Raw genomic sequence first — 19065 nt, forward strand, 5'->3', positions numbered from 1 at the left:
GAGGAGAGAGAGAAAGCAAGAGAGCAAGAGAACATGAGTGGGGGAATGACAGGACTAGGGTTGCAAAGAGAGTGTATATTACTGGAAACTTTATAAGTTCACCAGTAAACTACAATACCAGAATTTTGGTATCTTAAAATGTTAGTATCACAAGACATATAGTGGCCCTTTTGGATCTTTCAGATTTTTACAACGGTCTGTAATTATCTCTGACCTTCTGTGCGGCCTTATCACACGTAAAATAGTAATACAATTTATTTTAAATAATATTTACATAGGGATATTATTTTTTAGGATATGTCGTTTTGACAATATAGTTTTTGCGCTAGTAACTGTGCCAAAACTCCAGTATTTTTCTTTCATAGCTTTATTCATCTTCTTTTTAAATAGGAAACCAAGTTGTTTTCTGCACTTTTATTTCCATGACTGATCACTAGTTTTCTCATGGCGGTGTGGAACGGAGATGGTGCGTCTTTTGTAGACCAATAAGAAGGCTGCACCATTAAATGCAATTTTGTGTGTGCACAATAAAACATTTTGGGGGGAAAAATATTGTGAAACACTAGCATTACACTATTATTGTAGATATTTAAAAAAATATGACATACAAGCACCTTTAATATTATTACATTGTATTGCATTAGAAGTTTTAAACTTATTCCACAGATCCCTTGGCCAAAATTTGTTGAATCTATTATTGTTAGTAATAAAAAAAGAAAATCTCTCCGCAGAACCCTTGCAATACCTCCGTGGCACAGACAGATCCCACTCATGATGAGCATGTTTCTCTGAGTTTCTACTGAGCCACTGAACAGATGGACAGTCCACCAGTGATAACAGAGAGATGGCTACTACAGGAGGTGGAGCACTTAGGGTGTGAAGCCAAACTGTCTGCCAAGAGTATGAGGCCTGCACCTCTCGCCAGCTCAGTGACTGGCTTTAAGGGTCATAGACAGACGAGACCAAAAGTATTTGAACAGTGACATGTTTTGTTGATTTGATTCTGTACTCCAGCACTTTGGAATTTAAATGATACAATGACTACGAGGTTAAAGTGCAGACTGTAGTTTTAATTTGAGGCTATTTTCATCCATATCGGGTGAACCGTTTAGAAGTTACAGCACTTTTTCTACATAACCAGCCCATTTTAGGGAACCAAAAGTATTTGTACAAATTCACTTGTGTATTAAAGTAGTCAGAAGTTTAGTATTTGGTCCAATATTCCTAGCATGCAATGACTACATCAAACTTCTGGCTACAAACTAGCATCCACATTAATATAAAAGTGTTAAGAAACTAATTCTATTCTTATTTACAATAAAAGTGACCCAAATTACACAACAATTAACCATGAATTTCTATTGGGCACCAAATAATAGGAAACACAATCAAAACAAACTGCAAATTTCATCCAACAAGTTTGTAGAGTCACACGCTTGATGTAGTCATTGCGTGCTAGGAATATAGGACCAAATACTAAACTTTTGACTACAGTAAGTTAATACACAAGTAAATTGTCCCAATACTTTTGGTCCTCTAACATGAAGACTATATACAGAAAGTGCTGTAATTTCTAAATGGTTCACCCGATATGGAGGAAAATAACGTCAAATTAAAATATAACAGTCTACAGTCTTTAATGAAGCCATTTTCATGTAACAAGTAAGTACCTAACTGTGATTGTTTTCAAATAAAATGGTCAAAAACAAACAAAAGGGCAATTTCTCAAGCAGTAATTCTGCTAGGAATGTCTGAAAACTAGCTGTTACTGGCAGAGAGGCTTGGAACTCTTTCTTATTGGTCTATAAAACAAATTTACCTGGTGATGTCACCAGGCAGGCCAAAACTCCATCCCACCAAAACAGGCTGAAATTTCTTCAAAAAGCTCTTACACTAAAAGGGCATTATCATTTTCACAATATTAATCTAACCTTATAGGAGTGGAAATATATTTAAATCACAGGGAAACCTATTTTGATTACACTGGGCCTTTAACCTCAGCCATTGTGTCATTTCAAAGTGCTGGAGTAAAGAGCCAAAACAACAACAGAAATTGCCACGGTCCAAATCCTTTTGGACCTCACTGAATATACAGTAGTTATGTTCTCATTCGATCCCCTGGCTTTGACTATCAATACCTTTCAGCCCGGACTACAACTCACTTGACATCACTATACTAATCCCTTTCATGACACCATCAGGTGGGGGCTCTAGGGAACATACTTAAGTTATTATCCCCTGCTGCTGCATGAAAAACTCAATCGCAAAAGGAAGATATTGCAGTCTTTCTGATTATACTTTCTGTCTGAATATACTCCCATGTCTCATTTCTGGGAACATACAACATGCCTTAGCCTACTCAACATTCAGGGAGCCCCTCACCTCCAGACGGCTGTGGTTTCTTGCGAGGCGACCGAGGCTGTCTCTGGTAGGGGTCTGAGGGACTGTACAGCTCTGACGTGCCCATGTTCAGGACGAGGGTCTTCTGAAGGTAGTCCACTACAGCCAGACCATTGCTGTTGCCAAACACCACACTGAGGGAAAAGAGAATGCGATAATTTAACTGATGTCATCTGCAGTTTTATAAACAACACAAAAAGGTTTTCAGCCCCTAAGGCAGGGGTGTCAAACTCATTCCATGGAGGGCCTAGTGTCTGCAGGTTGTAGTTTTTTAAACATTTCAATTCAAACAGACAACCAGGTGTGGGGAGTTTCTTACTAATTTGTGACCTTAATTCATCAATCAAGTAAAAGGGAGGAGCGAAAACCCGCAGACACTCAGCCCTTAGGCAACCAATAAAGCCTTTGATGCCGTTACAGTATATTCCTTTTGTGTATGATCTCTGCATGAACACAACTGCAGGTGATGTGTCTATTGTACACCTTGACCATCAAGAGTGCAGTGGTTCGTGCTGACACAGACAGACAGACAGACAGACAGGCAGAAGTAGACTTACAGTCCGTATGAGGAGTTGACAGCCAGGCTGGTGATCTGCTGAGGCGGCTCCCCACTAACCCAGACCAGCTGAATGACCAGCTCCACCTGGTAACCAGGAGACTGCTTCAGAGGGGAGCTCCGGACCCTGCAGGGAAACAACACAACAGGATTAGGTGACTTGTGGTGTTAAAAGTGCATACTGTAGTGTTCCTAGATACACATCTACACTACCACCTACTGTTCACATGCATTTGTATCTGCATTAATCTTATATAGAAATAGCCTACTTATTATCATCTTATCTTCACGGATGGCACTTTTTGTAATAAAACACTATATTGGAGATTCTACAATTGAAAATGTCAATGCTAAGCAGGAAAAGAACATGAACTGTTTGGTTCGTACTTGAGGCATGGTACATTATCCCGGGGCCCATCATCAGTTGTGGAGGGCTGGGTCTCAGGGGGGTCTCCCTCCTGGTTTGGGCAGGAGGAGTGCACTGGGGTAGATGGGGTGAGAGGATGCTCTCCTGCGGTGTCTGGAGAATCCACATCATCCAGCTCACACTGCATACGCACCTCCAACAGCTGAGAGTCAATAAATGTTACTTCTTTTGTATTTGAGAAATTTAGCAGACACTCTTATCCAGAGCTATTTACAGTCATAATGAGGGCCCTGCATTTTGGAGTATCATATCACATCACCTAGAGTTTAACCATTAAAAATGAGAATTGAACAAAAAAATGAAAGCAATTGAGGATGGTGCTGGACCATCTGATATAAAAAAGAAAAGGGGAAAGTTTGATTCAAAAAAAGCTTTATTTAAAATGGCTTAAGGACAACAAAGTCAAGGTATTGGAGTGGCCAGCACAACACCCTGACCTCAATCCTATAGAAAATGTGTGGGCAGAACTGAAAAAGCATGTGCGAGCAAGGAGGCAAGAGGAATGGGCCAAAATTCCCCCAACTTATTGTGGGAAGCTTGTGGAAGGCTACCCGAAACATTTGACCCAAGTTAAACAATTTTAAGGCAATGCTACCAAATATTAAATGAGTGTACGTAAACCTCAGACCCACTGGGAATGTGATGAAAGAAATAAAAGCTGAAATAAATCCTTCTCTATACTATTATTCTGACATTTCACATTCTTACAATAAAGTGGTGATCCCAACTGACCTAAGACAGGGAATTTTTACTAGGATTAAATGTCAGGAATTGTGAAAAAAAACTGAGTGTAAATGTATTTGGCGACGGTGTATGTAAACTTCCGACTTCAACTTTATATTCAAAACGCTGCATTGGTATGATATTGAGAAACTGGTTGCTACAGTTACCTGCACCACCTCAGTGGTTATTTCCTGTTTGCTGAACCTATAGATGATGACGTGGGCAGAGACTCCAGCCACACACAGCATCCTGCTCTCTGGGCACCACGACAAGGTCTGGATGGCGTAGGGATCCTCGTCCACTATCTCCGTGCTCGGCTTCTCCTCCTTACCATCCTTTAGAGCCTTCTCAAACACCTTGGCAGTCTTCAGCTTGTACAGTACTTGGAGCATTACTAGAACAAAGGAAGGGGGATATTGTACTGAACTATTAGCAATGACCTACATACTACACACAAATGTATTCCATTGCTTTACAAAAGGGACAAACCATTGTGGTATTCTGATTTCAACCAATTATATAATCGAAGGAATCAAATGAAACGCCACTCACTTGCAGAAGCATCCCAAAACTTGATTGAGCCATCAGCATGTCTGTTCATTGCAAAGAAGGAAAATGAGAACAGTTGTTTGTAAATGTATACCGTAAATACATCATCGAAATCCAGTTTATGTTAGATAAGTGTTGTGCACATAGACGTATAAAGAATTACTTATAGGATCTCTATGGTTGTGTTTCTGTCTCAGCCTTCAGGTGTTCGGTAGGTACTCACCCAGTGACGATGATCTCAGGGTAGCTTAGTGTGCCTTGGCCCCAGTTACCACCACTTATGGGCCATTCCTGGAAATACAAAAAAGGCATTTACGACACAAATATAACCTTGTGACCACATAGATACAGTCAAAGCCCTATTCCAATATTTAAAACAAATTGTAAGCACATAACACATTTCTTAACTTCTTTGGGATAGGGGGCCGTATTTTCATATCCGGATGAAAAGCATGCCCAGAGTAAAATACCTGCTACTCAGGCTCAGAGGCTAGGATATGCAAATTATTAGTCGATTTGGATAGAAAACACTGAAGTTTCTAAAACTGTTTGAATGATATCTGTGAGTATAACAGAACTCATAGAGCAGGTGAAAACCTGAGAAAAATCCAACCAGGAAGTGGGAAATCTGAGGTTTGTAGTTTTTCAAGTGATTGCCGATCCAATATACAGTGTAAATGGGGTCAGATTGCACTTCCTAATGCTTCCACTAGATGTCAACAGTCTTTAGAAAGTTGTTTCAGGCTTCTATTGTGAAAGGGGAGAAAATAAGACCACTCACAGTAAGTGGCTCAGCTGAAAGCTATGAGTTGTTTATTGCGTGAGCTCCGTTTCCTTTCCTTTGGAATATTATTGAAGATTTATGATAAAAACATCCAAAAGATTGATTATAAACATCGTTTGACATGTTTCTACGAACTTCAATGGAACTTTTTTAAACTTCGTCTGAACTTAGTGCCCGCGCTTTGTGCATTTGGATTAGTGAACTAAATGCGCAAACAAAAAGGAGGTATCTGGACAAAAAGGTGGACTTTATCAAACAAAACAAAACTGGAACTGGGATTCCTGGGAGTGCATTCCGATGAAGATCAAAGGTAAGTGAATATTAATAACGCTATTTCTGAGTTTTGTTGACTCCACAACAGTATGTGTATGGCTTGTTTTGGTGGCTGAGCCCTGCACTCAGATTATCGCATGGTGTGCTTTCGCCGTAAAGCTTTTTTGAAATCTGACATAGCGGTTGCCTTAAGGACAAGTATATCTTTAATCCTATGTATAACACTTGTATCCTTCATCAACGTTTATGATGAGTATTTCTGTAAATTGATATGGCTCTCTGCAGAATCACCAGATGTTTTGGAGGCAAAACATTACTGAACATAAACGCGCCAATGTAAACTGAGATTTTTGGATACAAATATGAACTTTATCGAACAAAACATACATTTATTATGTAACATGAAGTCCTATGAGTGCCATCTGATGAAGATCATCAAAGGTTAGTGATTCATTTTATCTCTATTTCTGCTTTTTGTGACTGTATGTTTTTTTGTGACTAGGCGCTGACCTAACATAATCGCATGGTATGCTTTTGGCGTAAAGCCTTTTTGAAATCTGAAACTGTGGTTGGATTAACAAGAAGTTTATCTTTAAAATGGTGTATAATAATTGAATGTTCGAGGAATTTTAATTATGAGATTTCTGTTGTTTGAATTTGGCGCCCTGCACTTCCACTGGATGTTGGTCAGGTGGGACGGTAGCGTCCCACCTAGCCTAGAGAGCCCTATTCCAATATTTAAAACAAATTGTAAGCACATAACACATTTCTTAAGTGGGATAAAGCCTATTTTCTCAAATGTTCTTTTCAAGTGGGATACATTACCTTCTTACTGTAACCCGGTCTCTTTTGCCAGGAGCCAACAGAGTAAAGTGCAGGTATGACTTCAGGAGGGCAGTCAGCAAAATATTCTACACACGTCACTGGAGACTTGTGGATCGACAAAGAGTACGGGTTCTCAAATATTGGGTATCTGTCAATCAAAATGAGAAAAGGCTGTGATTGTAAGACACTAAGACTTAGAAGAATATTACTTCATTACTTTACATTCTAACCCCTCCCCCCTGCTATATGTCAAGTCTGCAAACAGTAGGCCATCGTTCTGTGTATCGTGCCACCATAAGTAAACATGCAAGTAAGCACACAAGTAGCCTACTGTAACAGCAAAACTCACCCAATTTGTCTAAGGTCGATGACAACTAAATCCTTTTCCAAAAGGACAACTACGGCATAAGGATCCTGGAAATCTGTGATGCAGAGAAAAAAGTTCAAACATGTTAAGAAGAGTTAAACCATGGGGAAAAAGACAGAAAAGTCTTGATAAATAAATCCTAATCACAGTGTTAGATATTGAAGTTTAATATACATAAATTATTCACACCTCTTGACTTTTTCCACATTTTGTTGTTTAACCTCTTCAATGTAAAGATTTTTTTATTCAGTTCAGTCTGGTATGAGAACGGAAGCCCTTATCTGCAAAAGCAGGGCGTCTGCGGAATGCTGAGTATCTTGGCTATTGATCTGTGCCTTAAAATATTTGGTGTGGCTTACTATCATATATGGGCATACGAATGTACAAGGGCAGGCTGAGACGAAGACCTCATTTCAAGATGGCTGCTACCTCCATTCCGGTTAGCGTTGTGAAGCATAAAATAAATAAACACAGGATACGTCGATACACACTGAAATCCGGGACTCCCGAGTGGCGCAGCGGTCTAAGGCACTGCATCTCAGTGCTAGAGGCGTCACTACAGACCCTAGTTCGATCCCGGGCTGTATCACAACCGGCCGTGATCGGGAGTCCCATAGTGCGGCGCACAATTGGCCCAGTGTCGTCCGGGTTAGGGGAGGATTTGGCCGGGGGAGGCTGTCTTTGTAAAATACGAATTTGACTGTCTTGCCTAGTTAAATAAAGGTTGAATAAAAAAATAAAACGAGGATGTCTTGTTTGGCTGTCTGTGACCTACCGTTATTGACCACCAGCCCCGAGAGTCAAAATGTTTATTTTACACAACATTTTCACCAAACATCTTACAAGGTAAGCTTCCATTTGGTCTGTGTTTGCGTTATAGATACATGGCGGGTATGAAATTAATCCTTAGGTTGGTAGGAACACATCTAGCCTATTGCCATGTTATCTGATGATGTATGACTTAATGGCAATGTGAATGTCCACTGAGTGACTATATCTTTGCTCATTAAAAACATGACATCAGGGGGCTTATGCGCCGTAGGCATCGATTACACAGGGGATTGGCTACTATGGCACCTTGATAGTCTTGTAGCCAATGAGATACGTTTTCTAGGGATATGCAGTTGACCTGGGTGAGAGAAAGCAAGGCCTAGAACCTTTTATGTATAATGCAAACTATTGCTACCTGGCCCAGAGACAAGCCGCACTAAGCACGCTACATTACATTGTAAAACAGATTTGATCGTTTAGCATAAAAGATGGCTTCTTAAGGGGGAAAGAAACTAAGAATATCGAACGGGAAGCTAAAAAGAAGGCAGCTATGAATAAGCATACCAACATAGAAGCTTTTAATAAAATACTAGTCGGACTCGGATCAGGGGAGCGATTTGGACAGCGAGGATTTAGACTCAGCCGACAAAAATTGCTTTCTAGAAGGATTGGATCCACTTACACACACTGTTGGAGCTAGAAACACATGCATTTCGCTACACCCCCATTAACATCTGCTAAATACATGTGTGTGACCAATAGAATATGATTGGAACAAGGTGCTTTTTGTGAAATGGAAGGACACTAGGGAAGTAACCATGCTCACCACACATAACAGCATAAGGCATTCAATAACAACTTTGTCTCAAGGAGGGTTAAAAAGGAAGAATGTCCCCATTCCTGTGAAGGGCTACAATGCCAGCATGGGGGGTATCGATCTAACTGATGCTCTGATAGGCTACTACCAGGTCCTCCACAAGACCAGGAAGTGGTATAAGAGGCAGAGGTGGGACCAAGTCATTGTTTTACAAGTCACAAGTAAGTCTCAAGTCTTATAGCACTCAAGTCAAGACTGTCAAGTATCAAGTCAAGTCTCAAGTCCTAAACTTTGAGTTTCGAGTCCTAAACAAGTCATAATGTGCTCTTCACCAAATGTAATAGCATTTAATATTTTTTAATAAGAGTAATAGTTAGTATATAACATTTACGCAAATCATGAATGCTTTTAAAAATCTTTAAATGTATTATGTTCCAAATAAATGTTATATTTCCATGGAAATACATGGGTAGCCAAGACAAAGACCCCCCCCCCTCGACTATCAAGAATCGCTATAGGGCAATGTAGGCTTGTACACAATCTCCCAACCTAACAAACACACTCTCTGTGTGGTTACAGTACGCTAACATATGTCAATGGTTTTAGGAACAGCAGTAACATCAGGCAGGATTTAGGCTGCCAACTGCCTAGCCAGTTGTAGCTCAATCTTGGGTGCAATGATCACGTTCCCGCATTGAGTGACTGTGTGGAAGCTCATTGATTTAACGTTACATTAGCCTACATGCTACACTAGTAAAGTTAGAAATTATATAGCTGTCGGCTATATTAGCCACGACCGTTCTTTGTGCAGCTTCAAACGTCGAACAAAGTTGGAAATTGTTGCGCCTCAGTCTGTCATTTTCTTCCCGCATGTTTTGCAAGTTGCAATCTGTTTTTTGTTGATACAGCGTTGTCTTTATATCCGAAAATAATACTTTTGGGTATCATCTTTCTAAGGGCTCCATCTGAATTCACCCGCCAACGTTCCTCTGCACTGCCACGCACAACTTTTCCTCAGCTGGCACAATTTGATTGGCTGCTGTCCGATTCAAACTGTAATCCATTAAATGAAGAGTTGATGCACTGCACACTTTTTAATAGGATCATTTTTACTATTTGGGCTTGGGGAGGGTATCAAGTCAGGTCGAGTCAAAAGGCTCAAGTCCAAGGCAAGGCACGAGTCATTGGTATTAAAGTCAAAGTCGAGTTGCAAGTCATCATAGTTGTGACTCGAGTCCAAGTCATGTGACTCGAGTCCTACATCTGATAAGAGGGGTTGGCTACAGTAAATGGTTTCATTCTCCACAAGCAGATGGCCAAAGCCCTCTCTCCCAGTTGGCCTTCGAGAGCAGCTGGTGTTGGAAATGGCCGAATTGGGGGCCCAAAAGCAACATCACAACCATCACAAGTCCCCCACTCAAGGTGAACGCCACTACCCAACACGCATGCCAAAAGACAAAAGGAAGAACTGCAAGCATTGCACAAAACACAAAAGGTGGAAAAGGGGGGATGCCAGATCTTCTGTCTGAAATGGCAGTTCGCTTTTTGTTTCCTGGCAGAGAGGGACTGCTTCAAAGACTATCATGACATGCACAAGCTACGGTGAAAGTGAAATCTAATCACCTACACCTGGGATGTAAATCCAACACGAATTTGTAAATAGTTCAGCTTATTTCTATTTTTGCACCTTTTTTAGTGAAGGACACGTGTCTAAACAAGTGTATGTTTGAGAACACATTTTTATATATATTTTATGTATATCTGTTGCTTTTATATTGTTTTGTATGTGGGACCAATACATTGGATATGCCTAGGCTAAAAGTTTACTTTGGAGAGTTTGAAAAAAAACACTTGGATATCCCCTGTATGTACCCCGACATCACCACAATGTTCGAGAGAGGATGGTGTTGTAGAAATTTTGTTTTTATAGTGAACAATAACTTTTAGGCACGTCCAGTGTGCAAAAACAGTGCAATTACCACATTCGGACACTTTGGAGAGGTGGAAAGGACACTTGAATGTACCCTGGATACCCCATAACACCACCACAATGTTTGAGTGAGGTTGATATGGTATAAATTGGGTTTTCATACTGAACAAATAGCATTTAGGGATTGCAAATATGTAATAGCACTGGAATTATCTAACTTACAGACATGCCACTTTAGGGACACTTGGAAACGTCCCGTGACCACACCTGACACCACTTACTAAAACATCTGCCCATTTCTCGTTAGGTCTATCAATCACATTTGTTTTTGTATATTGTTCACATGTTGTGGAAGCCATCTGATGTGTTTACAGCTCTGGGAATCAATAATTCACCCATAGCTTGTCAATGAAAGACAACTTTCAAAATAAAAAAAACAAAACAAAAATGTTATTTTGTGTGTGCTTGATCTTGTGTATTCTGAACTATGTAACGCCTATCTATCTTCTGGTTATTTCCTCAATCTCCCAGATTTCTTCTTTCCAAATATACCAAGTTACGGCATGTCAGATTTTTGGTCACAAACCTACCTATACACAATACCCCATAATGTCAAAGTGGAATTATGTTTAAAAATCTTTTTTTTTTTTACAAATTAATGAAAAATGAAAAGCTGAAATGTATCCAGTCAATAAGTATTTAACCCCTTTATTACTGCAAACCTAAATAAGTTTAGGAGTAAAAATGCGCTTAACAAGTCACATAAGTTGAATGGACTGTGTGCGCAATAATAGTGTTTAACATTATTTATGAATGACTACCTCATCTTTGCACCCCACACATACAATTATCTGTAAGGTACCTTAGTCGAGCAGTTCATTTCAAATACAAATTCAATAACAAAGACCAGGGAGGTTTATCAATGCCTCACAAAGATGTGCACCTATTTGTAGATGGGTAAAAAAAAAAGAATATCCCTTTGAGCATGGTGAAGTTACTACAAAGATACAGGCATCCTTCATAACTCAGTGGCCGGAGAGGAAGGAAATCACTCAGGGAATTCACCATGAGGCCAATGGTGACTTTAAAACGGTTACAGAGTTTAATGGCTGTGATAGGAGAAAACTGAGGCTGGATCAACAACATTGAAGTTACTCCACAATACTAATCTAATTGACAGAGTGAAAAGAAGGATGTACAGAATAAAGATGTACAGAATAAAAATATTCCAAAAGATGCATCCTGTTTTCAGCAAGGCACTAAAGTAATTCTGAAAAAAGTGGCAAAGCAATTCACTTTTAGTACTGAACAAAAAGTGTTATGTTTGGGGCAAATCTAATACAACACGTTACTGATTACCTCTCCTTATATTTTCAAGCATAGTGGTGGCTGCATCATGTTATGCGTAATCGTTAAGGACTGGGGAGTTTTTCAGGATAAAAAAAATAAACAAAATGGAGCTAAGCAACGGAAAAACACTAGCTTTCCACCAGACACTGGGAGATGAATTCACCTTTCAGCAGGAAAATTACCTAAAACACAAGGCCAAATCTACACTGGAGTTGCTTACCAAGAAGAAAGTGAATGTTCCGGAGTGGCCGAATTACACCTTTGACTTAATTTTACTTGAAAATATATGGCAAGACCTGAAAATGGTTGTCTAGCAATGATCAACAACCAATTGACAGAGTTTGAAGAATTTTGAAAATAATTGGCAAATGTTGCACAATCCAGGTGTGGAAAGCTCTTAGAGACTCACAGCTGTAATCTATAAAGTATGGTCTCAGGGGTGCAAATACTTAAGTAAATGAGATATTTCAATACATTTCAAAAAACATGTTTTCCCTTTGTCATTATGGGGTTTTGTGTGTACATGGTTGAGAGAAGAAAATCTAATCCATTTTGAATTATGGCTGTAACACAACAAAATGGGGAATAAGGTGGCTCTCAAAAAATATCATTATCCATTTTCAAAAGGATTTTTTTTTTTTACAGCTATATGCTTCCATAGCATAAAACTCTAACTCACCATTTGGATATGGTGTTTCGCAGAGCGTGAGGAAGTCTACGATGGGATAGTTCATCTCCAGGAGGGCAGTACTCTTCCCATGCATCACCGTCAGACAGGCTCTCCTGCACCCTGTGTCATAGGACAGGCCTCCAGACATGACCACAAAGGCGTCCCTAGATTAAAAAAAAGTACAGTAAATAAATAATACAAGACCTATCATATGCTCAAGTGTGTCAAAGGACAACGTGTGGGTCCCTGGACTAGCCTTTATTTATTATTGTTTATTAGGACAACCAATCACTCACCCAGCTCTTGTCGTTTTGAACTCCACTTTAAGGATAGGTTTACACGGTTCTGGCTTCTTTCCATCCTTGGGCTGCTTACCTGAGATGTCATTTTGCGCACACAAAAAAAATTACTTTCTGTAGACTGATTTATAAAACTCGTAAACAAAGTATTTCAATGCCCACATAAACATGTAGTCTATCATAACTCATTTAGGCATGCTCAAATGAGATTGTATTCATCACATGCGCTGAAAAATGTATTTGTCACATGTGCTGAATACAACAGGTGTAGACCTCACAGTGAAATACTTACTTACAAGCCCTTAACCAACATTGCAAAGATTAAACCATTTTTTAAAGTTCCTAAATAAACTAAAGGATAAATAGTAACACTAAATAATTTTAACAAGGCTATATACAAGGAGTACCAGTACAGAGTCAATGCGCAGGGGTTCGGGTTAGTCGAGGAAATTGAAGTAATATGTACATGTAGGTAGGAGTAAAGTGACTATGCATAGATAATAAACAGAATGTAAATGTGTGTGTGTGTGTGTGTGTCGTCAATATGCATGTGTGTGTGTTTTGTGTGTGTCTGTGTCTGTGTCCGTGTGTGTGTGTGTGTGTGTGTGTGTGTGTGTGTGTGTGTGTGTGTGTGTGTGTGTGTGTGTGTGTGTGTGTGTGTGTGGTTAGAGTCCAGTGAGTGTACATCAAGCCTGTGCAAGAGAGTCAGTGCAAAAAATAACAAAAAATAAGAATAAAATAAGGGGGTCAATGTAAATAGTCCATTTGATTAACCGTTCAGCAGTCTTATGGCTTGGGGGTAAAAGCTGTTAATGAGCCTTTTGGTCCCAGACAAGGTGCTCCAGTACCACTTGCCATGTCATCGACTTGGGTAGCTCGAGTCAACATTTTTAAGGCCCTTCTGACATCGCCTGGTATAGAGGTCCTGGATGGAAGGAAGCTCGGTCCCAGTGATGTACTGGGCCATACGCACTACTCTCTATAGGGCCTTGCGATCAGAAGCCAGATACTCTCGATGGTGCAGCTGTAGAGCTTTTGAGGATCTGACGTTCCATGCCAAATCTTTTCAGTCTCCTGAGGGGGAATATGCGTTATCATGCCCGCTTCACAACTGTGTTGGTGTGTTTGGACTAGAGGTCGACCGATTAAATCGGAAAGTTTTCATAGCAATCAGAAATCTGTATTTTTGGGGCGCCGATTTTGATCTACCTCTAGATCAAAGGCCTTACGCACGCACGCTCTTCTCTTCAGGAAACACAAACGACTCATTGTCGGATTCCTGAGGTGCTTCAAGAATTCTGGGAAGTTTAGACCTTTTTTTTCCCACTTTGAATATTTTTTTCTATGAATATTTTTTTCTATGAATATATATATATATATATATATTTATACCTTTATTTAACTAGGCAAGTCAGTTAAGAACACATTCTTATTTTCGATGACGGCCTAGGAATGGTGGGTTAACCTGCTCGTTCAGGGGCAGAACAACAGATTTTCACCTTGTCAGCTCGGGGGATCCAATCTTGCAACCGTACAGCTAGTCCAACGCTATAACCACATGCCTCTCGTTGCACTCCATAAGGAGTGTTACGCGAATGCAGTTACGCGAATGCAGTAGAACCCGAGGTAAGATGCTAGCTAGCATTAAACTAATCTTATAAAAAACAATCAATCATAATCACTAGTTATAACTACACATGGTTGATGATATTACTAGTTTATCTAGCGTGTCCTGCGTTGCATATAATTGATGCAAACGCTGGGGGATGATTTAACAAAAGCGCATTTGCGAAAAAAGCACAATCGACTGTACCTAACCATAAACACCAATGCCTTTCTTAAAATCAATACACAGAAATATTTTTAAACCTACATATTTAGCTAAAAGAAATCCAGGTTAGCAGGCAATATTAACCAGGTGAAATTGTGTCACTTTTCTTGTGTTCATTGCACGCATAGTCAGGGTATATGCAACAGTTTGGGCAGCCTGGCTCGTTGCGAACTAATTTACCAGAATTTTACGTAATTATGACATAATATTGAAGGTTGTGCAATGTAACAAGAATATTTAGACTTAGGGATGCCACCCGTTAGATAAAATACCGAATTGTTCCGTATTTCACTGAAATAATAAATGTTTTGTTTTCGAAATGATAGTTTCCGGATTTGACCATATTAATGACCAAAGGCTCGTATTTGTGTGTTATAACTAAGTCTATGATTTGATAGAGCAGTCTGACTGAGCGATGGGCGGCAGCAGCAGGCTCGTAAGCATTCATTCAAACAGCACTTTCGTGCGTTTTGCCAGCAGCTCTTTGCAAGCACAGCGCTGTTTATGACTTCAAGCCTATCAGCCTAATGGCTGGTGTAACCGATGTGAAATGGCTAGCTAGTTAGCGGGGTGCGTGCTAATAGCGTTTCAAACATCACTCGCTCTGAGACTTGGAGTAGTTATTCCTCTTGCTCTGCAAGGGCCGCGGCTTTTGTGGAGCGATGGGTAATGCTTCTTCGAGTGTGGCTGTTGTCGATATGTTCCTGGTTCGAGCCCAGATAAAGGCGAGGAGAGGGACGGAAGCTATACTGTTACACTGGCAATACTATAGTGCCTATAAGAACATCCAATAAATAAAGGTATATTAAATACAAATGGTATTGCGAGAAATAGTCCTATAAATACTATATTAACTACAACCTAAAACCTCTTACCTTGGAATATTGAAGTCTCATGTTAAAAGGAACCACCAATTGTCATATGTTCTCATGTTCTGAGCAAGGAACTCAAACGTTAGCTTTTTTACATGGCAAATATTGCACTTTTACTTCTCCAACACTTTGTTTTTGCATTATTTAAACCAAATTGAACATGTTTCCTTATTTATTTGAGGCTAAATTGATTATTAATTATGTATTATATTAACTTAAAATAAGTGTTCATTCAGTATTGTTGTAATTGTCATTATTACAAAAAAAAAAAAAAAAAAAAAAAAATTGTCCGATTAATCGGTATCGGCTTTTTTTGGTCCTCCAATAAACGGTATCGGTATCAGCATTGAAAAATCAGAATCGGTCGACCTCTAGTTTGGACCATGATAGGTCCCTAGTGATGTGGACACCAAGGAACTTAAAGCTCTTGACCCGCTCCACTACAGCTCCGTCGATGTGAATGGGAGTGTGCTCGGCCCTCCTGTTCCTGTAGTCCACTATCAGCTCCTTTTTCTTGCTCACGTTGAGGGAGAGGTTGTTGTCATGGCACCACACTGTCAGGTCTCTGACATCCTCCCTATAGGCAGTCTCATTGTCTTTGGTGATCAGGCCTACCGCCGTTGTGTCGTCCGGCAAATTTAATGATGGCGTTGGAGTCGTGCATGGCCACACAGTCGTGGATGAACAGGGAGTACAGGAGGGAACTAAGCACGCAGCCCTGAGGGGCCCCTGTTTTGAGAGTCAGAGTGGCAGATATGTTGTTGCCTACCCTCACCACCTGGGGGCTGCCTGTCAGGAAGTCCAGGATCCAGTTGAGCGGGAGATGTTCAGTCCCGGGGTCCTTAGCTTAGTGATGAGCTTGGAGGGTACTATGCTGTTGAATGCAACGCTGTAGTCAACGAACAGCATTCTCACGAAGATGTTCCATTTGTCCAGGTGGAAAAGTGCATTGTAAAAGTGCAATAGAGATTGCGTCAACTGTGGATCTGTTGGGGAGCTATGCAAATAAGAGTGGGTCCAGGGTTTCTGGGATGTTTAAAGGTCTAACGCACATCGGTTTCCCTATGTTGTGCTGTTTCCATCCATATATTTTCCCCCTTAAGGTGCATTGAGACCCTTGGTGGTATGTCTGTGTGTACAACAGAACGTACCGTGTGGTGTGATGGTGATTGTAGGCTTGGCAGGGACGCGTACGTTCCATGTAGTCAGAGTTCCATCTGAGTGGCTGCAGGTGAACTGTTTGCCCTCGTGGTGCCAGGCTACCGAGTGGATAGCCTGGAGGAGAAGAGAAAACACAGAGTGAGGAATAAACACAGAGTGAGGAATAAACACAGAGTGAGGAATAAACACAGAGTGAGGAATAAACACAGAGTGAGGAATAAACACAGAGTGAGGAATAAACACAGAGTGAGGAATAAACACAGAGTGGCTGCTTCATTAGTGTACATTAACTTTGAGGGAAATAATAACAGCATGTTGTGGTGTGGATGACTCGTGACTTTTAGAAAAGGCTATCTTCTAACATCTTATTTTTCCAAACTATTGTTACATAATCAGTCAGAACCCACAAAAATATACATGTCTTACACATCCATTGGTACTTTCCAATAATTACGTTGAATTGAGCATCAACATCAAGCCCCAATACAAACTTAAGTAATGAAGATCAATAATGTAGTACGACAAATCATGAACAACATTGTCAACTGTGCATTTCATATTTAAATGGAACTCCCCCTCTCCCCAGTCACTCCCCACAGGAACCAACAGCCACAGAAAAATGCCTTACCTCATCATAACTGTAGCGGTAGTCAGCTTTTTTGCATTTCAGGTCCCACAACACAACAGTCCCACATTCAAATCCAATCAAAATCTGCCAAAATAACAAAACATTTTGAAAATTGGATTTTAAGTAGCATGTTGTAAATAATCAGTAATGTTGTGAAGCTCTGGAATTAATAAATTAATGTTCTTTGGAAAGTTCCTACCTTTCCCTCGTCCATAGGGTTATCGCTGATGTGGACCACAGGCCCAGGGTGTGACTTGGAGGACCTAAGGAGGAACAGGGGGAGATGGAGGGAACAGGCTCACTCCTAACATGCTTGGCTTCTACTGACTGTTTCATTCAAACAATGAATGTAAGATTCTTATCTCACTAAATTCTTCTTCCTGGTTTACATTCCAACTTCCCCAGCTGTCAAGGAAATTAATAGTCTAAGGCAGGGGTCTTCAACCCCCTCCCAGGCAATCCCAGGGACCCCCATTGTACGTTAGTGGGGGGGAAGAAATACCACGTCTTATCATCAGGTGAATGATAAAGGCAAGGAGAAGTAATCAACATATTAAAATGAATAGATTTGAGAGATAAGAGTTCAGGTGGGCTTTCACACCTCACCAAACAAAGGAAAGGAGGGGTGCTCGACAACAATGACAAAAGTCACGAAAAGGGTTTACCACGAAAAACTTCCAAAATCACTCATTTGAGGCAGAAAATAGTTGGAGCACTCAAGAAAAAAGGCAGAGAATAATACATTTTAACTCACCTTAATCCATTGTTCAGGATGAGTACAGGTGACTGACTGACACGAAAGAACACGTGTCAGCTTGACGTCAAAATGTCAGTCAACTGTACTCAGCCTGAACAAAGTTATTACTCTGCTTTTTTTGTTGAGTGCTCCAACTCATTTCTGCCTCGAATTAGTCCTTTTGGAGATTTGGTAGATCGTTCTTCATTATTTTGAAAGAGTACGTGTAAAACTCTTAACTCAGCCTATGCGCTAGAAAGGTAACTACAGGCACATTTTCTCCAAGAGCATCTGTTTTGTTGGTTAAACAATCGTTAGTCATGTGTTGGCAAAAAAGTATGTCCAAGGCAAAAAAGCTTACCAGCAGCACTTGCCGCACTGGTAGCCTACAGTATTTGCGGGTACTTTTTCAAACATATGTCAGATACTCCAGTGAGTGTAATTGGCTCCAATGAGTGTAATTTGCTCAATATTAGGAGTTAAAAAATAATGTTGACATCATTAGAAAGAAACATACATTATATATACTGTATATATATATATGTAAATATATATATAGTACCTATATATAGTACATCCACAGGCCCCTAGGGGCCATGGACCCTTGGTTTAAAACCCTTGGTCTAAGTTAGAAATGGCGCAAAAAGAATAAACAGTCTTTGACAGACTTCTAACTAACACACAGGTTGCGTCCCAAATGGCACCAATATCTCCTGTATAGTGTACTACTTTTGATTAGAGCCCATAGGGAATAGGATGTCATTTGGGACATAGAAACCTAAGCAGATAACAGCATAATACAGACAAACTCACAGTTCGATGGCTTTGTTCCACATGATAACGTAGCCTGAGAGTGTGAAGGACTCAACGTTGACGATGTGGATGTTTCCTTTCTCTGTGCCAATGTACAGCCATTTACTCTGGAAGGGCAGGTGACAAAAGGTGATCCTGGAGGGGCAAAGGCAAAACTAATCAAGAGGTGAATCGCAAATGGCATGCTATTCCGTATATAGTGTACTATTTTTGAACAGGGCCCATAATGTTCTGGCCAAAAGTAGTGCACTATATATGGAATAGGGTGCCATTTCGGGATGCA

General features: G+C 40.2%; 1 protein-coding gene across 4 annotated transcripts in view; it reads right to left on the reverse strand.

Moving 5' to 3' along the window:
* Nucleotides 1–19065, reverse strand: part of LOC118361832 (syntaxin-binding protein 5-like) — a 51654-nt gene that overhangs the window by 23072 nt on the left and 9517 nt on the right. For all 4 annotated transcript variants that reach the window (XM_052486523.1, XM_052486525.1, XM_052486526.1 and 1 more), the window contains exons 5-18: nucleotides 18783–18917; nucleotides 17433–17496; nucleotides 17234–17317; nucleotides 16596–16719; nucleotides 12739–12817; nucleotides 12452–12606; nucleotides 6887–6959; nucleotides 6538–6685; nucleotides 4879–4946; nucleotides 4659–4699; nucleotides 4274–4500; nucleotides 3344–3525; nucleotides 2958–3083; nucleotides 2383–2534 (exon numbers count right to left, since the gene is read on the reverse strand). In XM_052486523.1, coding sequence (XP_052342483.1) covers nucleotides 2383–2534; nucleotides 2958–3083; nucleotides 3344–3525; nucleotides 4274–4500; nucleotides 4659–4699; nucleotides 4879–4946; nucleotides 6538–6685; nucleotides 6887–6959; nucleotides 12452–12606; nucleotides 12739–12817; nucleotides 16596–16719; nucleotides 17234–17317; nucleotides 17433–17496; nucleotides 18783–18917 — 1658 coding nt within the window. The remainder of the gene's footprint in view (nucleotides 1–2382; nucleotides 2535–2957; nucleotides 3084–3343; nucleotides 3526–4273; nucleotides 4501–4658; nucleotides 4700–4878; nucleotides 4947–6537; nucleotides 6686–6886; nucleotides 6960–12451; nucleotides 12607–12738; nucleotides 12818–16595; nucleotides 16720–17233; nucleotides 17318–17432; nucleotides 17497–18782; nucleotides 18918–19065) is intronic.

The sequence above is a fragment of the Oncorhynchus keta genome, chromosome 29 (assembly GCF_023373465.1).
Source record: "Oncorhynchus keta strain PuntledgeMale-10-30-2019 chromosome 29, Oket_V2, whole genome shotgun sequence".
Taxonomy (NCBI): domain Eukaryota; kingdom Metazoa; phylum Chordata; class Actinopteri; order Salmoniformes; family Salmonidae; genus Oncorhynchus; species Oncorhynchus keta.